General features: G+C 33.1%; 1 protein-coding gene across 4 annotated transcripts in view; it reads right to left on the reverse strand.

The window, feature by feature from the left end:
- Nucleotides 1-232: 232 nt before the first annotated feature.
- The window catches only part of LOC114344042 (calcium/calmodulin-dependent protein kinase type II alpha chain), a 712,828-nt gene continuing 686,388 nt past the window's right edge, over nt 233-26,672 (reverse strand). For all 4 annotated transcript variants that reach the window (XM_050655404.1, XM_050655405.1, XM_050655403.1 and 1 more), the window contains one exon: nt 233-26,392. In XM_050655404.1, the coding sequence (XP_050511361.1) occupies nt 26,257-26,392 (136 nt within the window). In that variant the 3' untranslated portion in view covers nt 233-26,256. The remainder of the gene's footprint in view (nt 26,393-26,672) is intronic.

A 26,672-nucleotide genomic window follows, 5' to 3' on the forward strand; every position in this document is an offset into this window, starting at 1 on the left:
TTCTGCGTTTAAATTTTTTGAAAAATACTTATTAGTTTTCTCAGGATTAGAAGAAAATGAATGCATTTAAAACACATTGGCGCGAAATTTTGCGCCTACGCCCTCGAATGTATACTATAGCCGTCTATAGCCCTGTTTACAGTAGTAAACTTCCTAATGCAACTGCTAGAATCTACTATGGGGAACAGTATCTGCTAAGTGGGATATTTGGGTTTGAAATGAAAGTCCAATGTTAATTTTTCAGTATAATTTTCCATAAAAGTGATTTACTTCAACACTTGATTGTTAAGGGAAAACATACATTACATCATTATAAATTGATGAAGCAAAATTTCATAATTCTGTATATACATTAACATTATTTTAATATATAACAAAAATAAATAAAAATCAACATTTTAATATATAAAAAAATGGCACTCAAATGACAAATATTACAATAAAGCAATGAAGCATATACATTAGGTGCCAAAAAACCTAACACTTTCTATTATACACAAAGAATAACAAAATAAAAACATGAGCAAATACACAACATCCACAAACTTATTTCACAAAAGAAAATGAAAATTTTAGAAACCATTTTATGACGATTTGATAGGGATTACATTAAAAAATTGGTTTTTAAAGAGAATATATTTGAATAAGTCGTTCTAACAGCTGTTTACTCTGATACGATCAAATGACCGTTTAGGTACATTAATATATTTGATCAATTGGCTTAAAAATCATACTCATGCCATCGAACTACACTGATTTGTTAAATATTTTCAAATAATTACACAAGGTAGGTAATCGATTATCATATAGACGTAAAAAAAGTAACTTTTTGTTTTCGTTTTTGAAGTGAGTTTGTGGACATCCGGTATAAATTTAAAATATTCCAATACTAGACCCCGTACACTATTGCACAAAACATTAAAAACTATCAAAATTGTACAAACACACTGTTTATAATTGTACGATAATGTGTAAACAAAAATAGTATGAATAGTATGCGTGTACTCACGCTACGTCTGAAGGCTACAACAAATGTTAGCAAAATTTGTAAACAGCACAGAAAAAGTATATCTCGAAAATTAGAATATCACCTTAGATGACCTAAGCTTGAGCGCGCCAGAGAATTTAAGTATTTTGGAGCCACAATAATTGAAGACAACGGATTCAGAGAAATAAACAGTAGGATGTCTTTTGCCCTTCAAAACTTTATAAAACCAAAACAAATAACAAGACATAACAAAGTCAAACGAAGAGTGACTTCTTGTTTGGGAAAGAAAAATCCTAAGGAAGATAGCACAATCCTGTGCTTCATGAAGCAGCAGGACAATATGGGATAAGAACTAAGAAAGAGCTCGAAGAAATATATCAAGACGCCAACATAATAAAATAAATAAAGTCCTTCTTCTTCTTCTTATGCAATCCACTAATGGATGTTCGCGATCACGTTTGACCATTTTTCTCTATCCCTTGCAGTATGTATTAGGTCTCCTATGTTTCTTAGTCCTGTCCATTGTTTGACATTACGGAGCCATGACATTTTCTTCCTGCCCACTCTCCTTCTTCCTTCGATCTTTTCTTCAATTAAGGTTTGCAGAAACTGGTATCTTTCGTTTCTAATTAGGTGCCGTTTTTCTCTGTTTAATTGTGCATAGCAGTTGTCGTTCTGTACCAATTCTTCTCGGGATTTCTTTATTTGTTATTCGTGCGGTCCAGAGAACTTTAAGGATTAGTAGATAAATCCACATTTCCAATGCCTCTAGCTTATTCATTGTGTTTATTTTTAAAGTCTATCCTTCCATGCCATATAGGAGGACCGACCATATATAGCATTTCGTGAATCTTAGTCTTAGGTTCAGATCAAAGTCAGAGTTCGTAAAGACGTTTCTGAATTTCATGAATGCACTTCTGTTCCGTTCTATCCGACATTTAATTTCCATATCTGACATCCAGTCCTCACATAGCCAGGTTCCCAGGTACTTAAATTTTCTTACGCGCTCTACATCTTGGTTGTTATATGCTATACTTGCATTTTGATGTTGACATAATTGGCGGCTGATTATAAGGAACTTCGTCTGTTTTATGTTGATGCTAAATCCCATGTTCTCGCTATGTTCTCCAATTGTATTATGAAGGTTTTGGAGGTCTTCTATATTGTCTGCTATTAAGACCGAATCATCCGCATATCGTATGTATATTATTGACCCAGGTACCATTTACTTTGATGCCGCTTTCGCATTCCCCAAGAGCTTCCTGGAAGATGCTTTCTGAATATAAATTGAACAGTAGTGGGGAGAGAATGCATCCCTGTCTTACACCTCAGAATTTTTTGAGCTTGCGTTGTTTCATTGTCCACCTTGACGACAGCTGTTTGATTCCAGTAAAGAGCTTCTATGCAACGAATGTCTTTTTGATCTATGTCGAGTTGTTTTAGTATATGTACGAGTTTATGACGTTGTACTCGATCGAAGGCTTTTTCATAATCTATAAAGCACATCATTACATCTTTCCTTTGATCGTAGCAGTTCTGAGCTAGCACTTGGGTTACAACTAGTGCTTCCCTGGTACCCAAGCTTTTCGAAATCCAAATTGTGAGCAACCAATAACCTTATCGCATTTTGTGGAGATTCTGTAGTGAAGAACTTTGAGGAATATTTTTAAGGAATGGCTCATCAGACTTATCAGTCGGTGGTCTTGACACTTTGTTGCGTTGTTCTTTTTTGACAAAGGGTTAAAGGTAGATACAAGTCATTGGACAGGGAATTTTCCTTTTTTATAGATTTGGTTGAAAAATCTTTGAAGTCTCGTAATTCCCTCTTCATCTAACAATCTGAGTAACTCACCAGGAATTTGATCAGGTCCAATTGCTTTCTTGTCTTTCGAGGTATTCATTGCTCTACTAATTTCTTCAATTGTGATCTCGGGACCAGATAGGTTGTTAATATGTATCACTTTTTCCTGAACGACTCCTATCTCAGGCCTCTCGTCTGCAAAGAGATTTTTGATGTATTCTTCCCATATGAGTTTCCTCTCTCTATCATCTTGTGCCGTTTGTCCTTGTCCATTTTCTAAGTTAGAAAATTTCTTTTTTCTGTATATTCCAGCTACCTCCTTTAGTTTCTTATGTAGATTGTGGCCATCATGTTGTTTTTGTAACTGTTCCATTTCCTCACACTGTTTCTTGAGCCGCTTATTTTTTGCCGTTCTTATCTCGCTTCTTATGCTTTGTTGTTGTTCTTGATATTAGTCTCGGTTCCCTTCGTTTTTATGTTTTCTTCTTTTTTCGAACATTGCCAGGATTTCGTCAGTCATCCAACTTTTTTGTATTTTTTGTTTATAACCTAATTTTTTTAACTGTATCCGTCATTGTTTTTTAACAAATAAAGTCCGGAAAACTCCAACGGGCAGGACAACTCAGATTCTGACGAAAGAATAGTAAGGCTGATATGGAAAGAAGTCCCAACTGGAAGAAGACCACGAGGACGACCTCGACTCTGATGGCGCGATAATATAGCAGAAGAGACAACTGTGGGCGTGGCGAATTGGATGGAGATTGCCCAAGATAGAGAGGAATGGAGGATGTTGTCAAGTTGGCTAAAAACCACGAAGGGTTGTAATGCCCCGGAGTAAGATGCTTGAGTGACAGAGATCACAGGAATACACATTTTTACTTAGAAGATAGCAAATATGAAATCAATCTACGTCGGATACCTTGCGAAAACGTAAAATTATAAAAATTGGAAAAAATCCTTTGTAAAAGGTATACACTTTTTATTAAAAATCCCATCAAGGGCTACGTCACAACAAAACGTTTTCGATTTTATAAAAAATATCATCAGTGTTAGATATATTGGATGCCAGCTGAGCCACCAAAGAAATATTCGGGTAAAAACCCTTTAAATGGTGACTTAATGGCCATTAAGTCATTGTAATGTAAACAACTCAATTTACATCCCACGAGTTGGGAAATTCAATACCTTACCTAAGGGCATTATCCTTGTTGCTATGTACCTATCCTAAGGCATTTGATTTAAGTATGCACCTTTAATGCATCCATATAATATTTAAAGGGGTTTTACCCGAATATTTCTTTGGTGGCTCAGCTGGCATCCAATCTGTCTAACTTCTTTTTTATAAAATCCAAAACGTTTTGTTGTGATGCCCTTAAAGGGATTTTTAATAAAAATTTTATACCTTTTACAAAGGATTTTTTCCAATTTTTGTGATTGATGGTATACAGCCAACTACAGGAAAAAATTTTCTTTTCCTTGTGGATTTTGTAAAATTATATATTGATTGGAAGATCAAAACTAAAACTGTGGAAACAGAACCAAGAGAAATGGAAATGACTGAAAGATACTAATATTCGAGTTACTTACAATATAAAACAAATAGTGTAAGATAAGCAAATAAACATTTTTAGGAATAAAAAACTTTTACTGTTATGTGTTATAGCACTACTAGTTACAGTGTTACTGTTAAGTAACTTACTGAAAATCATTGTTACATATTTTTATACAAAAATTATTACATCACATTTAATACAATATTTAACAGATAATGACACGTATTTTTGTTTACACTTAGCCACAAATGACTTTGTTATGGTACGTATCGATTACGTTGGTACTTCGTGCTCCGTGTGGATACGGCATGCGCTCCTCTGCATATAAACCGCTACCGATTGGATCGTCGAGGGTTGAGATGGCCCGGAGGCATCGAAACAATCCGTATATGTATTTGGCACCTAGGAGTTTTCTATTGGTTCTTTGCAGCACGCGGTCGTATTTCAACCAATACGCGGCGAGGTGCCAAACGCATATACGGAATGCTATTCGGTGCGAAATTCATATACGGAATGGTAAATATTCGTAGCATAAAAAGACAACTTTTTATTAGCCAGTTAAAAGGAAATTGATTTTAAAATACTTGTTAATGTATTATTAAATAAAAATAAAACAATTATAGTATTTGGAATGTTATTTGGTGCGAAATTCATATGCGGAATGTTAAATATTCGTAGGCTAAAAAAGACGACTTTTTATTAAGTCGGTTAAAGAAGACGGATTTTAGAATATTTTGTATATTAAAAAAAATAAAACAATTATTACCTATATGGAACGTTATTTGATGCGAAATTTATAAATGGAATGGTATGGTATAGATTTGAGAGACTTAATTATTTCTTTATTTGACTATTTCACTCTCGCAGAATTTTTAGTGACTTGCACGTGTTGTATAGTATGTTTAGATTTATGTTTCAGCTATTCAATTCTGTTATTTCTGTTTAAGTTTAAGCCTGTGTGCTACCAGACGAAAATAGTCGTCTTTTTTGATCTACGAACATTTAACATTCCGTATATGAATTTCTCACCAAATAACATTCCTATGCTATACTTGTTTTATTTTTATTTAATAATACATTAACAAAATATTTTACTTAACTGACTTAATAAAAAGTCGTCTTTTTTAGTCTACGAATATTTAACATTCCGCATATGAATTTCGCACCAAATAACATTCCAAATACTATAATTGTTTTATTTTTATTTAATAATACATTAAGAAGTATTTTAAAATCAATTTCCTTTTAACTGGCTAATAAAAAGTTGTCTTTTTATGCTACGAATATTTACCATTCCGTATATGAATTTCGCACCGAATAACATTCCGTATATGCGTTTGGCACCTCGCCGCGTATTGGTTGAAATATGTCCGCGTGCTGCAAAGAACCAATAGAAATCTTCTATGTGCCAAATACATATAAAGAATGTTTAGATGCGGCCCGGAGCGGCGCTCACCCTAGGCGATCCAATTGGTGGCGGTTTATATGTAGAGGAGCGCACGCCATATCCACACGGAGCACGAAGTACCAACGTAATGGAGTACCTTTAGGTACTTCTTACATGAGGAATTACATAAATATGATCTGTTATAATTATCACATATGCAGACACTCATTTTTAAGATATTTTACAAAAAATGTATACTTGTGAATCAAGTGTACCAAGCTAAATAGTGAGATTCATTTGATAAAGGATTATTTTGAGAGTCGTTTTCATAAGAAAGTAACTTACACCTAGGAAGTAGTCCTGGGTTCGGAACGGTCATTTTAGATGATCTATTAAAGGGAGTCTTTAAAAGAGTACTTAAAATGATCTAGTTAAACCTGGTCAACCCTGGTTTAAGGTAAGTGTAAAAAGACATTACAATAGTATTGCTTTAAAAATGATCAAATATAGAGATGACGTCAGTTGTACTTTAATAATGGGAGAATTTGAGCCATGCTTTGTAATCAAATTATACGACTGAACGAATATTATATATTGAAAAATATATTTTTCCACAAATTTTAGTAAAATTCATTTTAAAAAATGTCAAAAAGCACTTTTGTAGGACCTAAAATAGATATATTCAGTTTGCTGATTCCAGTCCAACTGTCTAGTAAATTTAGTAATTATTTTTTGCTACTTTGGCGTTGGTTAAATTTTAGGTGACTGTAAGTGGCTGGAAATTACTATACAACAAAGCATACGTGCTCATAGCAAATATTAAAATAAAAACATTTTTGGAGGACATTTTGGAGTCAAGAGAACACTGGTCAAAGTTCGAGATAGATTTTAGTGGATCAATTGTCGCCGAGATGTAGAAGATTGGTGTAAGAAATGTGTACTAGAACAAGAAGTCGTGGTAAAATGGCACAATATCTTTCTGGAGAGCCTTTTGAACATATTTCAGTGGATATTCTTGGTCCAATTCCGGTGACAAAGACAGGGAATAAGTACTTCATGGTTGCAATAGATTATTTTTCAAAATGGCCTGATATTGCATCTCCTTCTAATCAAGAAGCAACTACGGTAACAGAAGCATTCATACCACACGTCGTATCAAGACATGGAGTACCTTTAGAGTTACATTCTGATCAAGGACGAAATCAAAAATTTTTTCTCCATCCGCAATCAAAAATCTTTCAATGTTTGTTGCGGATAATCAAAAAGAATGTGATACTTCAATTCCTCTATTCCTGTTAGCCTATAGATTTTCCGAACATGAAGCAACAGGTTATTCTCTATGGATGATGATCACCGGAAGAGAAATGAAGCTTCTTCAAGATCGTTATTTTTGAAAGTTTGTTTCCCTGCGAAGAAAAACGTTCATCCATGATGTACATCGAAAATTGGAAAGAAAAATGAGAAAAGGTCTACGAATAAACATAACTGCTCGAAAGAGGTGACGCAGTATGGTTATACATTCCCAAACGTAAGAAAGGACTTTGTCTGAAACTTCAACGAAACTGGGAAACCGCCCTGAAGAAAATAAACGAACTAATCTACCGCATCCAGTTTTCTATTAGAAGTAACCCCAAGGTAGTTGATATCGAGAAATTAGCTCCATACCATGGAACTGATCCTCTCTGTTGGCTTCAATAGGCCCCTGATAGGCCAATTATTCGAGGCGAATAACTATAAATGGGGGAGCAGTATTACGACAGTTCCATAAGATTTATTCCACATAGAAAAAGTCCCTTGACGAAAAAGAAGCAGCATCGAAATTCCAGAATATTCGAGATGCCATCGAAAAATCTCTAAATGTCTAGTGAAGTCTAGAACGTCAGAAAATTTAGATAAACATAGGAAGTTGATATTTTATGGAACAATAGTAATTCAGTTCTTGAAATTTATAGTTGTCAGTATGTTAAAGTATTGTAAACAAGTTGGTATTTGAATACACTGGTTTTAAAGCAGTGTATGTATCATGGCTACTGAAACATGGCTGTATATAATAGTTTTAAAGTGATTTTTTACAGAAAACTCATGGAAAACTGCATTTTTTATTTTTGGAAAAATATCAAACAGCTCATAATCTCTCATCCCTAAAGTACAGCCAATCCGAGAAAGACAAATTAAAATTTTAAAGATATATACCCACGATCTCTGCACGAAGATTAGTGGTATGTCCTATATACCTAAATACACGAACAGTGAAATACTATCACTATTTGATTTAAACAGTGTTTCATACATTGTACGAAAAATTGTCACAGAACCGTTTTGAATAGCAAAAGTACTGGTGTAAAAATGAACACGTCAATTGAGATTACAAAGGTACAACTTAGGAATATGTATCAGGTTAATGCATTCAAGTTTAAACAGTATAACTTCAGAAGTATGAAATTGGAAATATTTGGTAACTATAAAACTTCTTCTAATATATACGTGGTTTATTTTCTATATTTTTTAAGATAGATTTAGTTTTGCTTATATTATAAAGAATCCATTATGCCTACAGTAGTTAAAGAAATAAGTTTGGATGTAATAATTACTTATAAAATCGAAGACGTGACGTAACAATGGATTATGAGTTCAAAGGACCAAAAATTTTCGTGATATCTAACGTGTATTCAGCTTGATATCGAAATTTTTTGCAAAAAATCTAAAATACTAAAGGATAATTTAGTAATTCTCATAGATACTGGTCCTACCTCAATCGGCAACAAGGAAATGGTGAGTAAGTTAGTTAAAAGGAGAGAGAAACATTAATTACATGATATATATTTTTGTGGAGTGTTACATACATTTTAGACAATGCAAAAAAGGAGGGAATATCTACAACAAAGTCAAGCAATATAAAATTCTAAAGTCTGAATTTGCACCGTGTTCATCTCAACATTTCACAATTATATGTAGCTTTTTCAAGAGCAAGAGAGGCTGCTGGTCACAGGAATGTGACGAGTAAATAACTGATTAAAACGTTTCGAGATTAAAATCCCAAAAAAATGTATGGAAAAATAAAAGAGGAAGGTTTGTGACGCTGGTGTTGCAACTTTGAGTTGCACAGAAGTTTTGTGGAACCTGATGTAAAATTCATTGGAGTAGCACGCCTTACGCTAAATACACACACATCGATGTAGGACGGTCGATTTTTATCGCCCGTCCAAATTCCTATAGTGAACCATGTGCGAGAACGGTCAGCGTGTGTGAAATGTCCCGTTATCGCATGTGGTACACTATCGGAATTTGTGGACGGGCGATAAAAATCGACCGTCACGCTAAGAAATTGAATACCAAGCGCAAGAAGTAGAAATAGTTTCATACATATTTTCCAAAAACTGTTGGCATTGTAATGGACTCTTTAATTTCAGTTATTTATTGAATTATCTTTAGAGACTCATGTTCATTTTCTTCGGAACTGTACATTGTTAATTATGAAATTTAACTAAATTGCCTCGTGCCAAGCATAAAGTTGGTCTTTAGTAAAAGATAAAACAAGAAACATGTAATAACTGTTCATATTTATAGTTTTTACAATAACAATCAGGCTATGCTATACCATGTAGGTTTTAAATTTTGAAGAGAAAGTGCCCGTATATCATACTGAAGTTGTGAACCAGTTAGTAAGAGACTATAACTAAGAACCTGGTTGTGAATTAATCAAAATCTCTTAACATTCTTGCCGTTTACCAATTTTATTTGGAGCCAGTTAGATTATTGTATAGGTTTTTTACTTTTAATTAATTTAATATAAAACAACACCCGATTTTTCCTTTATGGTCCTTCCGAGCCGGATTTCATTTATTACATATATCTATACAAATCGATGATTTTACTCCAACGATTTGGAATCTTTCGTATTACAAATCACAAATCTCACCATGTAATAGTAAAGTTCATTTCAATTTTGATTGTTATGTTATGATTATATTAATTATTTATAAAGATTAATATATTGATGGGCTCTTTTCTAACGTATGTCAAGTAAAGTTGTAAAACTAACTGGATCATAACTTCAGATAGTTCAATTCCATAATAGATTAACTCGAAACAAAATATCTCTGTTAGGCCCGAACATACATGATAACATTTTAAGTCAATTCATAGAATGACTAAATAATGATTCTTAGATTAATGCAACTACAAATTTACTAAAAAGTAGGACTATTCTAGACAAGTAGTGAATAATTTGTTTTTAAATTCGATAATGTCTTATCAAATACAGTAAAAAAGCAGCAATTTGATATTTTTTCATAAAAAATTTCAATGATTAGTGAACATCGTTGATTATATTTATACTAGCTAGACAATAGAAACAATTTTATGTATGCAGTGTGGTTCAATATCAGTTTTGTAGTACAAATAGTCACATATAATATGTTAAAAATCAATCGATTAGCCTTAACCACGTTTAAACGGTTTTGGTGACTTTTGCAACATATATTAGAGAGTTATTTGTCAGTGATCTAATAAAATTCATATACAAGGTCATTCAAGGTCAAATCTCATTTGACTGTCTGAAGCACTCTCTAAGAGAACGACTCGATTATTGTTAAAAAATCTGCTACAGAAGAACCAACATTGCTTACTAATATAGTTTTTTACTACGAAAATACGCTTACGTCACTTCAGATTTCTGACGTCAGAATCCCACAGAGTTGCCAAAACATTAGAATAGTAAATAAACGTGTAGTATTATCCAAATATCGACTTGACGTCATTTATTTAGTATTCTGATATTTTGGCAATGCTGTGGGGTTCTGACGTAAGAAATCTTGAATGACGTAAGCGTATTTTTGTAGTAAAAAACCTTATATACTATTTATAAATAAAACATAGACAGTGAACCCCACTGAATGTTTTAAATCAGAAAAATACCAAATTTTTTAATATGATTATCATCGATTCGTTAAAATTATCGTTAAAAAAATGAAATATTCATGAAAAAATATCAGAAACACGAAATGACGATAAATGTGAAAATTAGATATACTTCAGTGATTATATTATATATTTTTACTTATATATTAAGAGAGCTAAAAACATGTCAATAGTATTTATATTTTAAACAGTCATGGAAGTAATTTTTCCAAAAATATTTTTTACAGAGTGCCTTACTTTTAAAAATACTGCAATAAATGATTAAGTACTCTTCGAAATGTTACATTTTTAGCAGATCTTTTACTGAAACTCCTCTAATTTTTATTTTGCAAGCAATGAATGGAAATTTTTCAAAGAAATCATACGATATCATTTTGTCTTTAGGTACTACCCGGTACTACCAATGAATATAAACGCATATGCGTCTATATTCGTTGGTACTATAGCCATTGACCAATTAATATTAGTCCTGTATGTAAGTTTCAACAATATTGTTTTTGATAATGTTGACAATAGGGCGTCATCGCTGCCATATTTTTCGTACACTTGACATATGACGTATATATTATACGTCATATGTCAAGTGTACGAAGAAAATGGCGGCGAGAAAGAGCTCTGTTATCACAAATTTTGTGATCTAATGTGTTTATTTTTCGATCGAAAATTTTTTCAATGACATGACATCTAATTTTTGTAAATTTTTTAAAGTATTTTGAAAATAAATTTTAAGACATCGTATATTTCCTTGTTTTGTGGTACTGAATAATCAGTTTCATTAGTTAGAAAATTAAAGTTCTGCCTACAATAACATATATAAAAATATAAGTATAGTTCTCTATAACTGAATCATTCTACAAGACACTCTGCTTTACCCGTGGGTATATGATATACTTTACTTATCAGTTTTTTTTGTTTAAGTACACTATCACGCATCCACAAAGGTAAAAATGCAGTTTAAAAAATTTAATATAAGGAAAATATATCACATATCAGAGCATTGTAAATGCTAGTTTAAAATATCTCAAAGCAAAGTGCGATAATTATCATAAGAGATTTGTAAACTATTACCATATTAGTAATACAAGGTCATATCTTTCATATTAAATTGCTACCAAGATGAAATTTGCCCTTTAATTCGTAATTAAAAAAAAAGAACAGTCTACAAAATTGTGTTTTATAGTGAACGAACTATACAAGCATAGAAGGAGAACGAAAAACAAGAAGGAATAGGTACTTAATTGAGAACGATGAAGTCATCAACAATTTGCGATATTCGGACGACACAGTACACTCCTAGCTTCTACTCAAGATCTGCAAATATTGCTTGGCAGTGTCGCTGAGAGCTGTAAGGAAGCAGGCCTGGATCCGAACATACGGAAAACCAAAATACTCGTGAAATAAGCAAATAACAATAACAAGATAGTCTACATATATGTATATTTGTAAATAGTACCAAACTTGAGCAAGTTGATCTAATTGTTTACCCTGGATATCAGTTAAATTGTAACGCAAAGAGTCACGGTGAATGTAGATCCAGAATTGAGCAGAATAGAGCCGATTTTAGAAGGTATAATGTAAAAGAGACCTAAAGTTGACATTGAGCGTCCGCCAACATCGCTGCTAAGTGTTCTGGTGTCGAGTCTTGGACTGTGAATAAAAGTGATCTAAGTCGCCTTGAGGCTTTCTAAATGTGGTTCTATGGAAGAATTTTCAAAGTTTCTTGGGTGGAGAAGAGTCGTCGAAACTCCATAATACCAGAACGTCTCAGCAAGAGTACTGAGATTATAAAAAGCATCAATAAGAGAAAGCTTAGTATTTCGGACATGTAATGAAATGTCCCAAATATAGGTTGCTACGAAATATTATGCAAGGGAAAATCGCAGTCCAGGACGAAGCAAGACCTCATGGTTGAAGAACTGGCGAAATTGGTATGGTATTGGTACAAGCATGCTATTTAGGGTGGCGGTGAATAAAATCAATATAGCTATGGCGGTAATCAACGTTCTGAAGGAAAACATGAAGAAGACTCTATAGCAGTGTTTCCCAACCTTTTTGTGCCATGTCCCACCTTAGCAATTTCAAAAATGTTTATGCCCCCCCTCCTCTGTAACATATTAAATGATAGGTTTTCTATCACTAAATCTACATTCAGCTAAATATGAAGATGAAAAGGATAGCCATAGTTTTCTTGCACATTTGGTTGAATTTGGGTGTTCGATTACTATTTTTCCACAAAGCCATGACATCGCTCCTTTTATATTAATAAAGTTTTAACTGATTCATAATTTTGCAATTCTACGAGATTTTCTTGATACTGCGTATTTTTTTCTTAAACAAATCCACTAACATTGGCTGCATCATCCATTGGAAAATCAAATAATTTTAAATCAGAAAATCTTTCTTTTAAATCAGCCAATAGAATATGCAGATGATTGACAATAAGAAGTAAAGCGCTATCAGTTACTTCACATTTTTGGAGCCACTGAAACTGTTCAAAGTTTTTGTAGTTGATAGGTTTCTGACATAATATGGATAATGAAAATATTTTCGCTTTTACATCGATAATACTTTTTCAATTATGTCGTCTAAATAACTCACAAATACTTTACCATCGATTGTTAACAGATACTTAATTTCAGATGTGTGGCATAAAAAATCACTGATAGTATCAGACAGTTCCATAAATTTTTTCAAGCAGTTCTCTTCAGATAGAATATTTACTTCAGTATGAAGTAAAAGTCTCAGGTGGTCTTCATTTTGTTCTTCACAAAATAGCTTGAAGAGATGCTCACATTTGACATTAGATTTAATAGCATTCACACATTTTCTTACGGAATGTAGTATGTACTTCATATAGAACAGGCGAGATGTTTTTAGCTATCAAGTTTTCCCTATGAATAACACAATGCACAAGAATCATTTATGGATTCGCATCTTTCGTCAATTTTAAGTAAGCATTTTTCTTGCCCAATTTCCCATATTATTTTTCACATCAGCATCATCAGCAGCACAATATTTTATATTTTTCATTATTGTGCTTTCTAACCTTTTACAGAACAACATTTCTTCAACAAAATGCCCTGTCTCAATATATCTTACGTAAGTTATCAATACTGCCTCACTGTATCTCAAAGTTGATTTATCCGTTTGCACTAAAAAATTTATTTTCAGCTTTTCAACAAGTTGTTTTTTAGTATCTTCACCCATTTCGTCGATTCTTCTGCTAACAGTATTGTTACTGAGTGGCGTAGTTTTTACATTTTTGTCATCTTTTTCAAGAACCGTTTGAAGACATGCTGATATTGACGTTTTTATTAAATTCTCTCCTATAGTATGTTTTTTTGTTTTAGCGATGAATAAAAATATTTGATAACTCGACTCAAGAATACGATTATTACCTGAAGTATGAGCAGTAAATATAGACTTTAATGTTTTTCACAGAAATCTAGCATTGCATTTAAATGGCCCATATCGTAAGGGTTAAAGTCATGTCGAGTCCATATTCGAATTGCCCCCTGTGGGGCATGGGCCCCACGTTGGGAAACACTGCTCTATAGATTCTAAATACTCTTTAAATTTAAATGAATTTAATTAAATAAATTTAACTGAATTTAAGAGTTTAAATGAACTGGAAGCCTTCAAGATGCCGGTATATCGTCTGGCAAATGAGGAAGTCCTGGAATAGACAATGATAGTACTGTTATCAATGAGAAAACAATGAAAAACGAATTATTCGAGGTATCTGTTGAGACACGAAAAGTACTATGTCCCAGAATTGGTTTGAAACATCAGAAAATAAAGCAAGCTAGGCGTTGAAGAACTTATACGAGTAGTAGAGGAAATAGAAACTTTTTTAGTTAAACCTCCAATAATGAACACTTGAAGCAGAAAAACAATCTCTATATTTCAAACATTATGTTGATGACTTCAAGCACTTACTGAATTACATAAAAAAGTGGCATTAGTGGCAATCAATGGCATTAGAAAATGTGGGACACCTTGAAGAATGTTCATAACGTACCTACTGATTAATAAATTTCATACTTTAAATACCTTTAGTTTTTCGTTAATTGTGTGCATAATATGAAATATCTATTAATACACGTATATATTTTCGAATAAAACTGTTTAAATTAATTGTAACGTCTTACTGCTAATTAATTATAATTTATAAGTACATTATTTAAGTACATAAATTAAAAAACTTAATAAAATATTTTCATCAGGAAATCCTAGTTTTAAATTCGGCAACCCTGCTTTTCCAATAACCTGAACCGCGCAGTCTACACACGCGCCTTGGAACGCGGGAAAGTTGAATATAAACGTAAGTCGTTTATTAAATCTTTGCTTCGATTGTATCAATTAATTTGTTGGTAGCAATTCGATGAAAGATCTTTATTAAGTATATAAATTTCTAAGACAAAATACACAGAGTGTGTAGAAGCCAACCAAAATAAAAGATGCTCTATAAGAGCTAACAACAGGTTGACGCAAAAGGCATTACTTTGAGTAATGCCTTTAATTAATAGTGCGTTGAAACATTTCATTTATATAGGGCCGTATAAGAATATAAGGCATATTAGATTTATATATTTTTTTTCAAAATAACTGTCAATTCAAAATTTCAGATAGACGTTAAAATCTTATGGAAAACTGCCACAGACATCTTAGATGCATTGAAAAATATTATCAAATACAATTTGGATTTTACTATGGATACTTATTTTCATGGTAAATACAATTTTGTTATTTGTGTCATTGTATCTACCACGAATCTCTTCTTCTTGTTGTGTAGATATAACTCTTTTTTATTTTTAATTTCATTTTCAATTTTGTTTTTATTTTCAACGTGCCTCTTAGTAGGTTGTCGTTCCATCGTTTTCGTGGTCTTCTCACTGGTCGTCTTCCTATTGGGGAACCGTCTTTTGCCGTCCTTACTACTCTATTTGTTGTCATTCGGCTTATGTGGTCGTTCCAGTCTTCTCTTCTGTTTCTTACCCAGTTATTATAATGTTCTCCACCTTTCATCTCTGTCGTATATCTGTACTTCTGGCTGTATTGTAGCTGTAACAGGACCCTATCAAATGCCTTCCTAAGGTCCACGAAACATAAATGCAGGCTTGTTGTATTACCACAAATATGAATATACAGTGATGAGCGCGCTAATAACCGGCAAAATAGCTCAAAAGATGGAAAACATAATACATTGCGAAACAAAAAGAGATGAAACTAGTGGAGGTGGAAATTATCGTTATAAACGTCTAAAATAACATTACATTACATAGTTTCCCACCTTTAGACGTATCAGAGGAGTATGACATCTGTCAATGTGACAGTAGAATTTTATAAAATACTCCTGTCACAGACGTCTAAAGGTGGGAAACTATGGGTGCGTTCGGACGACCATAGCGCCTGACTGTCAGCAGAAATCGGCTGAGTGATTGGATCCAGCCGTGATAGGGAAAGCTTAGTAAATCTCTCAGCGGCTGACTTCTAGCGGTGACGTCTGACAGCTACTGCTGGCTCAGCTGTCCAGCCGCTGTGGTCGTCCGAACGCACCCTATGTAATGTAATATTATTTTAGACGTTTATAACGATAATTTCCACCTCCACTAGTTTCATCTCTTTTTGTTTCGCAATGTATTATGTTTTCCATCTTTTGAGCTATTTTGCCGGTTATTAGCGTGCTCATCACTGTATATTATTAAAGTTATTGTCTTTTTGACGATCTTGATGTAATTATTAAAGCAATGTTTTTGTCTGGACTGAGTTGAAGTTTTCCACAAACATTTTAACCTCAAAGTCTTATGTCACTATTTAATTTTTTTTTTCAAAGATAAAGCAATAATTTACAAATTGAAAATAATTTCGCACTGTTAGATTACATATACTCAACTGTCAAGTTACTATCAGGTGTAAAAATGGAGTTTAAAAAGTTTAAATAATGTTTTCTGTACGAATATTTACGAACTAATCATTTTGGAGAGTTGCATTAAGCTGCCGAAGTCGTATTTTTTTCTTCTAAAGCTAGTGCAATAACATTTTTTAACCAACTGTACGATTGTACGTAGTTCTGTTTACAAATAAATAGTAAGAACGTCGACAAAATATGTCTTAGGCAAGTCACTCACTATTAGGCACACCTGACAGGTACACATAAACAGTTAGATCTGTCAGTTGTACCTGATAGTCTCTGGTAGGAATAACCTCTCACTATCAGGTACACCTGATAGGTCCAACTGTCCAGGTGTACCTGTCACGTGTAACTGATAGTGAGTAGCTGGCCTTATGGGTTTAAAAGTGAGACCTTATAAATGTTATAAGTACTATATAGATTAGATTGACATAAATATTAGAGTTTTAATCGAATTTCCAGAAATTTTCCACTATCGAATTTCCAGAAATGAGACTAAAAACTAGAACAATATGATGCATCTCTGAGCTTAAGAAGGAACTCTATCTACACACCAAAGGAAAAACGCCTAACAGTCCCCTAAACACCATAACAAAGTAATTTTGCTATGGGTACTAGGGCATAAATGAATTATTGGTAACGAGATTGGTGATAGTCTTGGAAAAGGAGTAGCTAGATCCTTTTTATCGAACCGCCACCTACGGTATACAGAAAAGCTATATTGCAGAATATGCATATATGTCCAAACATTAGAAAAGGAACTTGTAAATTGTAGATTACTCAGAAACTATTCCAGGCCAAAGGCAATCAAAAAGGTTATATCAAACTGCTGTTTGCTGCGCAAATAATACTCTTAGAGCTTCAGAAAACTGAACTCAGAGTAATCGAAGGAAATCTCACTGGACACTGCTCATTCAGATACAATCTGTGTACATTTTAGGAAAAATATAGAGGAAACGGACGAACATATCGTTCCTGCCATTTCCAACTGTCGAATGTGAAAAATGGTACTTTTCAGGAGAGCAAAATAACTCTTTTTTAGATACTCCTAAATCAGCGCATGGAAAAATTTTTATATTTTTTGTATGTAATGTTTTAATCCTTGTTAGATTGATAACAAATTTGAACTGCTTATCATTTCCAAAAAATCACATTCGTTACTTTGCCTTTTGTATTAATCAAAGATTTGTTTCGGTCCGATGATTCAAAGTAGCGAATGTACAATAGCGAATAACTGTATAATCAAATAATGAAAATCCGTTAAAATGAAATCATAAACTGCCTCACAAGAATTTCTTGGAAGCGATACTGGATCAAAATTCGCACAAATTGTAAACACGTGCATTTATTCTTCTCAGCAGTTTAGCATTTTCGACAGTTTACAGATTATAATTTAATAACTGTTGAATAAATTACAACACAAACTAACGAATCTGACACATTCGACATTTAGAGTTGTACAAATATACCTTCAGTTATATTTATACAAAAAAAAGTATCGAATATAACCATTTTCGTCAGTTTGCAGTCAACCAAATGAAAAAATGTTCATATTCGATAGTTTAGGCAGCATATTTCCCGCGCTCCTAATCAAGCTATAATAACGAGAATTTGCCACAAGATGTATCACGTATAATGCGAGGGCAAGGTATTGAATCTGAAAAACAAGATTTTTCACATTCGATAGTTGGAAATGGTAGGGACGAATATATTTGTCGCATTCAGGAGCGGTTCTGCAACTGTTGGAAATTCGTTCTCTCAATGTGGCCATGATAGTGAGCTCATTATAATTCCGCTACCTCCGCTCAACGTATGCTACTTTTGTGAATTTGTCAGTAGACTTGTTGAAATATGACGTTATGTACTAATTATCATTTGGAAAATAGCCGAGACGGTAAACAATCCATGGTCTTTGACCATGATTATGAAGTAAAAAAACAATTTATTGTGCAGAGGCAAGTATATAAGCTCGCATATAACAGAAAGTGATAGGCTATCACGAATTTAGGGAGCGGAGCTTCACAAGACAAAACACAACTGTTACCGGTCCATCGGGAACCGATCCCTCACTTTTTCGTCTTCTGAATTCGACCATTGTCTGTTAGAACAGGGATAACTGTGAGATAGGTTTTTTAGAGCCTTATCAGATAAAAACTAATCGCTGACACTAATAATAGTTTTCTTAGAAGTCTGGCTCTTTTGGGCTAAACCATAGGCGTAAGGTATAGACAAAAATCGCAGTGTGAGAAGATCTAGGAAACTAAACGACTGCTTTGAAATCTTCAATCTCCACCAAGAGAAAACAATGAAAAGGATGATGTGTGAAGTACAAACCTTCGGTTGGTGTATATATCTAGCCAAATTTAGGCTCTAAAGGGTAATAAGTTGCTGATGCAGCTAAAAAATATGTTGAATGACTCCAAATCATATTGAGGTAAATTACGGGCAAAAGATCGGTGGGAAGACCAGCGTGGCGTGCAGCAGTTTCCAAAGACAATTGCCATTTAGATCGCCAAACTTCGAAAGAAGAAAATAAATAGAGTAAAAAGGTCTTAATAGAATAAGCCAACTGGGGTACTTTGTGGTACAAAAGTCCTTTGATACTTCTTAAACATTGTAAAACGTTGAATGTCAAATCAGTGACAACATATGGCACTAAGTATTAAATATCTGGTGCATATCGTTCTAAAAGACTCGTTACAAAGTAAATGAGTCAACCCATTTAAAGAGACGATTACCGCCATATTATTTTAGAAAGGAGTAGTTAAACCAGTGCGTGATATGGACTTTCATATCACTGATTTTCTTATGCTGTGTCACTGAGTTCAAAACGGATCATTTTAGTGAAAGTGATTGACATTGGCATGACATACCGATGACAGATGAATTCGATTATGCATAGGATGATTATGCAACTCTACATACATTCATAGTTTTCAAAACTTTCCAAATCTGTCTTACGTTTTTACTATTTATTTAAATTTTGTGATAATGGGGACCAAATTGTTTGCCGTTGCTATTCTAAAATACAGACTGAAAGTTGCCAGTTTCTATTTAAATGTTATTACAATAAAGACACGGTTTTTACATCTTCCAGCGGCAAGCTTGATGCTTAACAAGATTCAAAAGGCAATCTATTATATCAAGTCTCATGTATCCAAACTTGACAAATTTTTTAAAGACGTTTATTATATCTTTGGCAAGTACTTAATATCTAAGTTTATCTGAAACTCGTCTAAGTGTGAAAAGATCATTTAGACTATGGTTTTTGATATATTAACAGCTTACATATACTTTTTAAGCAAATGCTTATGTACAAATTTAATGAAATGAATTTTTCTTATCTACCTATAAATACGTACGTTAAATTTAGTATTCAAGTAAAATTATATGGCACAAAAACCTAATGAGACTGTTTATATTAATGCTCGCCATCATAACGACACAAAGTTTTAACAACATTTTCCAGAAGCTCAAGAGCTGGTAAACAATTTTGACAAAGCTTTTTATGTGGGCTAGAAATTTAGCACAGACAGTATAAACGGCTATGAGTAAAGCTAAGATATTTAACAGTGCAGCTTGCAGCTTTAGGAATAATACAACTCAATGCAATGACAGATAAATTAACAATCTCAGCACTTATCGACCTGCACCTTTTTGTATTGTTCATACAGAACAAGTAAAAACTTCGTTTGTATAGTGGTATAAAAAGTTTATTGAAAAACCATTAAAAAGTCATCCAAAAGGATTCACAAAACGTTTTTGATCTAGATCAGATCATCTTCAGTACCTAGAACGAAGTATTTTCACGTTAGAATGAATGCAAAAGGTTAAAGTTATGACTAGTTAAAGAACAAATGTGGATAATACTTACGTTCTACTTAGTAGATGAAACTAGCAACCTTATAGAATAGGTGACATCGAGAAATATGATTTACATTTCGAAAAACTGGTGTTAGTAGCGACTCTAAGTCGATGTTAAAAGATGGATTTAAGAGTGCTCAAAGGGCAACATGATTCAATGCTCGATGATAACGTGTGGTTTTTGCCAGTTCAATGGGCACAGACCAACAAGAGTATAGGAGATGATAATCTATTTATCAGACTGAAGTGACATGACAAGACAGATAGTCAGTTTTTGGTTATGACTTTAAAAACTATTGTAGTTTATGAATTTAAATTATTAGTTAAGCTGAATGGATGTTAATAACTGTATTAAAGTGGAGTTTGAATTATAATAAATTAGATTCTATTGTAAAAGTCTAAAAGGCAACTCTCTGTTACAGAAAGAATTGTTATTATTGTTATGTTCATAAAAATGTTATTAATAATAAAGTCAATGACGTCATTGATGACAGTTTAAAAAAGAAGACGAAAGTTTAATTTAGTTTGAAATAAAAAGAGAAATGAAAAATACTTGAATGTAAACAACTTATAGACGGAAAAATATAAGATACATATTAATGTTGTAAAAGATGAAAGGAGTAATGTTGGTTGTATGTAGGAGTAATGAGTCCATTGAACTGGCAAGAACCATACGTTATCATCGAGCATTTAATCATGTTGCCTTTTGAGCACTCTTAAATTCATCTTTTAACATCGACTTAGAGTCGCTACTAACACCAGTTTTTCGAAATGTAAATCATATTTCTCGATGTCACCTATTCTATAAGGTTGCTAGTGTCATCTACTAAGCAGAACGTAAGTATTATCCACATTTGTTCTTTAACTAGTCATAATTTTAACCTTTTGCATTCATTCTAACGTGGAAATACTTCGTTCTAGGCACTGAAGATGATCTGATCTAGATCGAAAACGTTTTGCGAATACTTTTGGATGACTTTTTAATAGTTTTTCAATAAACTTTTGATACCATTATACAAACGAAGTTTTTACTTGTTCTGTATGATTTTTAATTATGGTATACAGCCAGCTACTGGGAATTCACCATTGCTTTTTTTTGTATTGTGTTTGGGGTGACGCCAGGAAAAAAGTCTTCAATAGAAAACTGAGTTGAAATGCTGTACATTTAGAGTGCATGAAATGCATCCAAAAGTGTATAAAAATACCAAAATCGGTATATTGAGGGCCAGATTTTGTTGCTCGGGGGAATTTGGGTCGCTGAACACGAATACGTCTTCAGAACCGACCCTTGGAGAACCTGGTGCCCAGTGTTCACTGCTAAGGCACGTCATCTGAAGTTTCGAGGGGTTTCGACGCTAAATAGCTGAAAACAGATTACTCGGGGGTTTTAGGGTCGCTGAATAAGAATATCCTGACCTTGGGCACCAGGTGGTCCGAGGATCGGTTCTGATGGTGTATTCGTGTTCAGCGACGCCAAACACCTCCTATTTGCATCAATTTAGTGCCGAAAACCTTTGAAACTCCAGATGACGTGCTTTAGCAGTGACCCTTGGCTCCAGGTGCTCCGGGGGTCGGCTCTGATGGCGTATTCTTGTTCAGTGGTCCCAAAAACCTTCCAAATAATAAAATATGGCCCTTAATAGACTGATTTTGACATGTTCATGTAATTTTGGATGCATTTTATGCACTTTAAAATCCAATTAATGCATTTCCACCCATTTTTCTATTGTAGACTTTTTTCCTGATAGGTATCATCCTGAACAAAATGCAAAGCAAGTCGGTAGGTGCTGTATTTAAAAATATATTTATTCCAGTGATTTTTGTTCTGACTGCTGGTCTAAACTATAAAAGTTGCAATGCGCTAAGAATATTAATTGTATTCTTCTAAAGAGTGTGTATTGTACTACAAGTTACAATTCCTTTATAATTCAACTTGTTTATATAGCATTTTCAAAATTCTTAAGGATAACCTTATGCTGCACTGCTTTGTAATCTATTCTTAATTCATAGAACATTATACGGTTTATAGAAAAAATTCAGCCAAGATAAATCATTTTATGAAAATTGCTCACTCTCTCTTGAACTGCAAGCAAAAGAGATAAAGATTTGAAAGTTGCTTATTTTAAAAAATCACTCCATCTATAAATATTCTTATATATATAAATATTTTCCAGGTTAATTCTAGGATAGAAAATTGTGTTGTAAAAACTTTCTGCGATGTCATGTACATCTATATTATGCAGGTATTTCACTTAAATCGACAACCAACAAACAATGAGAGCACTATTTAAAGGTACTGTGTCTTCGTCTCGTTAAATAAAAAGGAGATTTTTAAGATGGCATGACATCCTTGAGTAAAAAAAAAAGAATAACACGCAAAAGTAAGCACAAATAGGAACGTAAACAAGTAGATATACTTTAAAATATTGGACAGTAACTTCCGTAATAACTTCTGTTATAAATGTTAAAGAAAAGGCCATTGAAAGAAGAGACAAGAAACAAAGTTTACGTGTCTTCACTTCTTTCTGTGTTTCCTATTGACCGCAGCAATCTTAAGTTTCATATGGTATGAGTATCTTCTGACAGAGCAGGATTTAATGCTACCAAAGATCTTTGCTCAAATTGTCGATTAAAGAACAAGGCCCAACTCGGCTATATATATAATTATGGCAAATATTCTATATCTCTATCTTCCAAAAACATTCTGTAATTCGCTTTATGCGTCTGTTCTTTTTCTCTAAAATCTATATTCATGTCACCTTATGACATATTTTGCTCTACATTCGGTACTCACCGGGTATATAGCGCCATCTATCTTGTAAGGTAGAAAATATGCACCGCTCTGTCTTCGAATGATCTAACAACCGCTAAATATTTCAAAATACTCTCTAGAAATTGCTTTGTTCAGAGACAGAGTAGTTATATTTTATCATCTAATCTAGTTAGCACTGTCACCTATCTTTTAAATTCTTCTTCTCCCTCTTTATAAGCAATTCTGCTTGTTCATTGGTATTCTGCTATTAAAGGTTGTCACTCCATCTTTTGCGCGGTCGGCCGATACTTCTACCGATTGGTGATTTATCTCTTTTTATTTTGACCACACGTGTCTCTCCCATTTTACTTATGTGGTTATTCCAAGGAAAGGGAAATAAATCTATATTTAGGGTTTTCATAATATTTAAAATAAAAAAAGTCTCCGATCCGACTCATTGTTTCATATAGATCTGGTATTTTGGTTGTTATTCGGACACTTGTTAGTCCGTTTGGTGAGTACCTCACTCCTTTACGTCTGCTAGGTAAGGTATTCATTTTGTGGTAACCGTAGTTGTTCTATCTTACCGTTAATACCTTAACTAGTCTAGGATTATTTTGTATTATAATACTAACCTTTCGTGTTAAGACATTTTGCTTTTCTCCCGGACACTGATTGTTTTTTTTTCACTAATACCTTTTTACCTAACGCAGTAGTGGTGGTAATTTATTTTACGTGACCTTTTGGTTCTAGTCTTTCTCTACACCACCACTACTGTTTACCTCAAAGTTTCTTTATGCATATAAATTAATACATTTTTATTAACAATTTATTAAATATATTTGTCATTAATACTTTTGCTCTTTATTTCAATTTCTACTAACCAGTACATTATATAGCAAGTAAATAGTGATTTTCTAAAAATAATTCCTGGTTATTGTATCAATTGCAATTTGCTTCTTGTTGTTCACCACTTCTAAATTCTCAAGCTAGTCTTGAGTGACGCCCACATTCAGTTTCTTAGGCAGCTCTGTATATCCGCTTATAGTTTCCCAGATATCCAGATATAAATTGTCTTTTAAATTCGGTTAAGAGACCTGTTCTTTTTCTCTGAGTCACTCATCGATTTGCCATATGATATCGTGCCAGAGCAGAGACATTAATAGAGAAAATAAAGGAAATTCGAGTGATTTGTGACATAATTAAGTCACCCGACTGTTTTCAGCTCCCGGACTAACAGACGCCGAAGACGTTTACCAAGTAACATTTTTTTTATACATTGATTTATGATGGACCCCAATTTAAAGAAAGATCTCGATCGAGTTGTTTACATACCTTTTTCTAATAATTTTTCTTTTGTTATTGTACTAGTAAATTCGATTTTACGTGCTTTAAGTTATTATGTAAATACTCGTTTATTCTGGATAATTCTTTTGTATTCGAGATGATTAAGCATTGTATAAATAAGAGAGATTTTGAAATTAGTTAGTTAGTTGTGAATTTGAATACGTCGGTGTACTTTGATATGTATCGGGCGCGGTATATTTTTGAATTTTTAATTAAGTAGATAATGTATTAGATTTAGTGTAATAAATAAATTAGATATCGTAGTTTGTAAAATAAAAGATATAAATTCATTGTTTTTCATTTGTTTAGAAGTAAGTTATTAAAAATAAATAAAGTCAACTAAAACTAAACATTAGTGCCTAAAAGATCATAGAAAAGACAGTTTTGTAACAGATTTCTACGATAATGCTGGTTTTCTTTTCTAACTTTCATAATTACTTATCGATAAATGATGCAATTCAAATTGTCCTAGAAAATTGAGATAAAGACTCCTTTTTTAACTTATCGTGACCAAAACTTCAGGTGGTGAAAATTTAAGCGGAATACTCTGCATAATGTGTGCAAATACCTTTGCCTCATACGCCGCTTTTAAAAGAGGTTAAGAAAGCGACTGAGCGGAATTTATTTTAAATGGTTACCCTGCATTTTCTCGGGATGGATCTGGCAAATTTAAAGTTTAAGGAGGTAATATTATCAATTATTCCTAAGGCTTTCTAGCTAAACTCTTTTAAAGAGACGCTTTCGTTAATAAGTCTCAACAATTTACAATATCTAGTATACGTTTTAGAAGCAAAATAAATCAAACTTCTTTATTAGTAACTACATATTAAGAGGAACTAAATATTTAGTTATTTTGAGGAGTATTTATGCTTTCTTTGCCCAATTAAATTGTATATTAATTTACTAATTTAAAGTCTGAAATTGTCTGAAATTAAAGTCTGAAAGCCATATGCAAATTTAGTGTTTTAGACATTTATTGAAGTATAAAGCTGACACGGTTTAATGAAAATGTTCTTGAATCAGTTTCTAATTATGAAAACCCCAAAAATATATGGCATGTCTGAAACAACTACTTAAAACCAATGAATATAGATGCATATAGAAACGCGCATCAATTTAATTTTTTGGTATATGCAGTGACGGACAAAGATCTGTTCCGTCAACTGAAGAATCTGAAGAGTGCCGGTGGAAATTTTTGAGCAGAAATTGTTTCAACAATGTTTTTTAAACAAATGCCAAAAACACCTTTTTGTCCCATAAAACATTTTTTTAGGTTTTTTGGGACATAGTAAATAAAAAAGGTCTCCTTTCATTTTTCTCAAAAGATTAGCTATAATCATATTGGGCAAAGAAAGCAAATAATGATTTAACTGCGAGTCTTTAACTCTTTAACTTCGATTCTTTAAATAGTTTCCTGAAATCATATATGTATCAGTTTTCAGTTTTTATACCTACTGAAAAAGATTGACGTTTAGATTGCTTCTAAAAAATATGTTAAATACTTCAAACTGAATGCATGAATGGAGGACTAGCATTTGCTGTCAATATAGCTGCATGTGAGAAAAAAATCATATTATTTCTACTTATCATCTTTAAGTACAAACGATTACCGAATCGAGAAAATCAATACAAATTCACACATCACCATCGAGAATCTCACATTGAAAACATCATAGTCTATTATGGATTTCTTGCTTAGCAATTTTTCTTGTCTCAACGACTTAACAGTTCTATTTATGCAAACTGAAGCCGAATGCCGCTCCCCCGTTGCCGCCGCTGCGGTGGAAATGGACGTTCTGCCATTTGTTGTCTCTTTTATGCCACACACGGCTCTCTTCTGATTGATGGGTATGTGCCTGACCGTGCCTGCAAACATAATTACGAATTAAAAACGCTAAATTACCTGCTGTTAGTTTCGTGGCTAGTATGGAATTTGCCGCACGAATATGACATTACTCGTTAACGGAGTTAGCGATGTTTTGCGGACGTTGTGGCAATTGTACGAGACGCTTATTCTAAGGATCAGTTCTGACCAAAAAGTCAGTTGTGAAAAATAATCAGTTATAAAATTGAAACTGGTCATTTAAAAACCACAGTTAAATTTAATCCAGTACCTAACCTTATTGTTGAAATATCAACATACTTT

The sequence above is a fragment of the Diabrotica virgifera genome, chromosome 7 (genome assembly GCF_917563875.1).
Source record: "Diabrotica virgifera virgifera chromosome 7, PGI_DIABVI_V3a".
Lineage (NCBI taxonomy): Eukaryota > Metazoa > Arthropoda > Insecta > Coleoptera > Chrysomelidae > Diabrotica > Diabrotica virgifera.